The sequence below is a fragment of the Camelina sativa genome, chromosome 16 (assembly GCF_030686135.1).
Source record: "Camelina sativa cultivar CO46 ecotype springtype chromosome 16, ASM3068613v1".
NCBI lineage: Eukaryota > Viridiplantae > Streptophyta > Magnoliopsida > Brassicales > Brassicaceae > Camelina > Camelina sativa.
The window spans coordinates 18721533-18724690 of NC_141895.1; the positions used below are offsets into that span (position 1 = coordinate 18721533).

General features: G+C 38.9%; 1 protein-coding gene across 1 annotated transcript; it reads right to left on the reverse strand.

Moving 5' to 3' along the window:
- Window positions 1–1350: 1350 nt before the first annotated feature.
- LOC104750670 (zinc finger protein CONSTANS-LIKE 6-like) lies at window positions 1351–3158 on the reverse strand. Its single transcript, XM_087490269.1, has 2 exons — window positions 1874–3158; window positions 1351–1776 (listed from the first exon to the last, which is right to left on the reverse strand). Exons 1-2 carry the CDS (start codon window positions 2876–2878, stop codon window positions 1540–1542), a joined length of 1242 nt encoding a protein of 413 aa, XP_087346395.1. The 5' UTR covers window positions 2879–3158; the 3' UTR covers window positions 1351–1539.

The following is a 3158-nucleotide window of genomic DNA, read 5'->3' on the forward strand; positions in this document are numbered from 1 at the left end:
TGGCTTTGTATGGCGTCTCAGGATTCGTCACACATTATGGGAGCTACCAATTTCCGACGAAGTCTCTCCCTCTTACATGCTGAAGTAGAAGCTTTCATCTGGGCTATGCGTTGCATGATTGGACATGACTACCGGGACGTGGCTTTCTATACTGACTGTTCAGACTTGGTGAAGATGGTGTCTTCTCCTCAAGACTGGCCGGCTTTCTCGATATACCTTACCGATATCAAGATTGACAGGGAGGAGTGTACTTCTTTCTCTTTATCTTTTATTTCTAGAAATTTGAATGTACGTGTAGACGCTTTAGCGCGTAAGGCGCATATAAGTCCGCAACATGTTTTGTATGAAACAACTTTCCACCATATTGGCTGTCATAAGCTAATCTTTTGTTGTCAAAAAAAAATACATAGGGAATAAAAGGGATCTACTACATGTTATATATATTTTCAAAAATTATATGTTCAAAATAATAAAAAGATTGACACGCAAAATTAAGATACTCAATCATTTGAGATACAGTACATATAATCCAATTAACTGTTTTCTATCAATAAAAATGGTAATTTGTTATGACTAAATACAATGATATAACTATTTGTGAGTAATTTCTCTGTACCACTTCAAACCACACCTCAGAAGCTAGAGACTGTCTCCAGCAACTCAAATTGTATGACTTATTAGAAAGGACCACACACGTTAATGCACAAATCATTAACTTATTTTCCTAAATTCAAAATTGTCATCATTAATATGTCCAAGGGGCTTGTTGCATCATTAAGATATTGAAGGATATTTTCTTCTAAGTGCTGCTTTAAGACATTTTTGTTGGTTTTGCATGCATGGTTAAATATTAGGCTGTTTTGTATAGTTTCACATGATAAATGAAAATGAGTGTTTTTCTACAGCAAACAAAGGAAATGATGAGAAAATAAAAAAGAAGAAGAAGATGGTTTAAATGTCCAAAGACACATATAATTGCATAAATACAATTATAGCCAAATAAAATCAGAATACAAAACACCACACAAATTATATGCATGATTTCATCTAATCAATTATTAATTTTATTTTTCCAAGCCAAGTCGTCGTATGAACTCTTGAAATACTTCTTAAAGATATCTCTCACCCGGTGTTAAACAAAGTACTCTTTTTATATTTTACCTGAATGTGATATTTTGAGAAGATGTTGGATTCAAATCTTGAGATTCGTTGTTCTGGTTGCGGACAGTTAAATTAATTAATAATATTACCATTTATATAAAAATAAAATACTAATTTTTTTTTTTTGATATTTCAGTGGGATATTTGTGACAGTCCCCATATGTTTGTTTTGGTGTACAGCATTCAAAATTTACGGTATATCAACTATATAGATCAGTGCTTACAAGATAGTCACATTTTTGGTGATATATATCATATGTACATACGTAGCTCACAAAACGTGCAAAAATCTCTATCAATGTAGAAAAAGAAAGCTAGCAACTATCACCAAAAAAGCAAGAAGAGAGCAGAAAAAAATTCCATAATTAATCAAGTTCTCTAGTGAGCAGCAGCAATTGAAGATCTCTTCACGAACCTTCCTTTCATTCGAGGCCTTTTCTCTGCATTCAGTTTGCGTACCTCATACCTTATCTTCTTGGAGAACAACCTTGTCCTTCTTTTCTCTCGGTATCTTGAAACCCTGGCCTCTCTTCCTCCATCCCCAGCCTCTCCCATGTGTAACCCTAAGCCACGAAAGTGGTTGTAGTGGTGAGCTTGATCTGCTCCACTTTCACCCTTAATATCCACAACATAAATAGGTTAATTATATCAATATTAAATAGTAATAAAAATTGACCGATCCGTTGGTAATATAAATGCGTGGTAGACATACCATGGAATCGGTTGGACAACAAACCATGTCGAGGTCTATTTCAGATGGCTCTTGAGCAGTCCATGGGATCCCTTGGCCTCCCCAAGTGGAAAGAACCGATTCGTAGTCCAATCTAAGCATAAGAGCCTTCTCCTTATTCTCTTCCTTAATTTTACCACTCATCTCATTCACTCCCATGTCAATAACATTCTTCATCACGTCTTCTTTTTCATCTTCTTCTTCTTCTTCTTCGTATGTGCTCTTGGATGCGTATTCGTAGTCAAAGCTTATTTCAAATGGAGAAGTCTCATCAACTTCATTAAGATCACACACATCTCTGGTCGCGACTCCTTCCTCTTCCTCAACCTCTTCTTTTTCGATCTTCAACATCTCACCTAACCCTAGATCTTCCGTGGGATAAAAGTCTCGCTCTATCCCTCCACCAAGGAGAGTTTCCACGTCAGCTGTGAACTGAGCCAGTTCCATGTCGGTTGGGAATAAACCATTTAGACAACTTTCAGCGTTATCCTCGTCTTCTTCATCGCTGCTCTTGAAACACACGGGCATCATCGGAACCTCGATCTTTGTCTCGACGGATTCGTTAAAGCATTGCTCCTCAACCATCGGGTTCATCACCGGCACCTCAAAGATGAGCTGCCCTTCCACCTCATAGCTTTCTGTCTGATCCTCCGTGCTCATCTCCGGCACAAGATCATGAAAAACCATCGTGTGTCTCTTCTTTCCCCCGCGAGGGGTCCGAGCTTTACGAGTAAATCCCTGATGCCACGTAGTTTCATGAGGCGGTGAGGAAGAGGAGGCGTGGCGATGCTTTCCGGTGCTAGCCGTTTTCAAGCGGACCCTCTCGTGCCTACGAGCAAGAGGGTTCGCAGAGTGGACCGAACCGTCACAACAATGGCAAAGGAAAGCATCGTCAGCTGCGCAATACCAACGTGCCCGCCTCTTCACGCAACTATCACATGCCCTCGCCGTCTTCCCACCGACCGCACTAGCCAAACTTTTCATCATATAATACTTATCACCATCAACGAGAAAGAGTCACACTTTGAGCAAAAACAAGTTGCCAAGTCTCAGTTGCAAAAATAATGTTTTATCGAACTATGAGTTCTCTCTACAAAGGTTTCAGTTTTGGAGAAGTGGTTAGAAAAAGAGAGACTACATTTTCTTTTTATGAGGCAGTGAGAGGCTAAGTTTAGAGACGTTGTAGGCTAGTACATGTCCCACACGATGTGAGCTTTTTTCTTGTTTATCATCGAGAGTGTTATTAAAGTAAAAAAAAAATTGATGC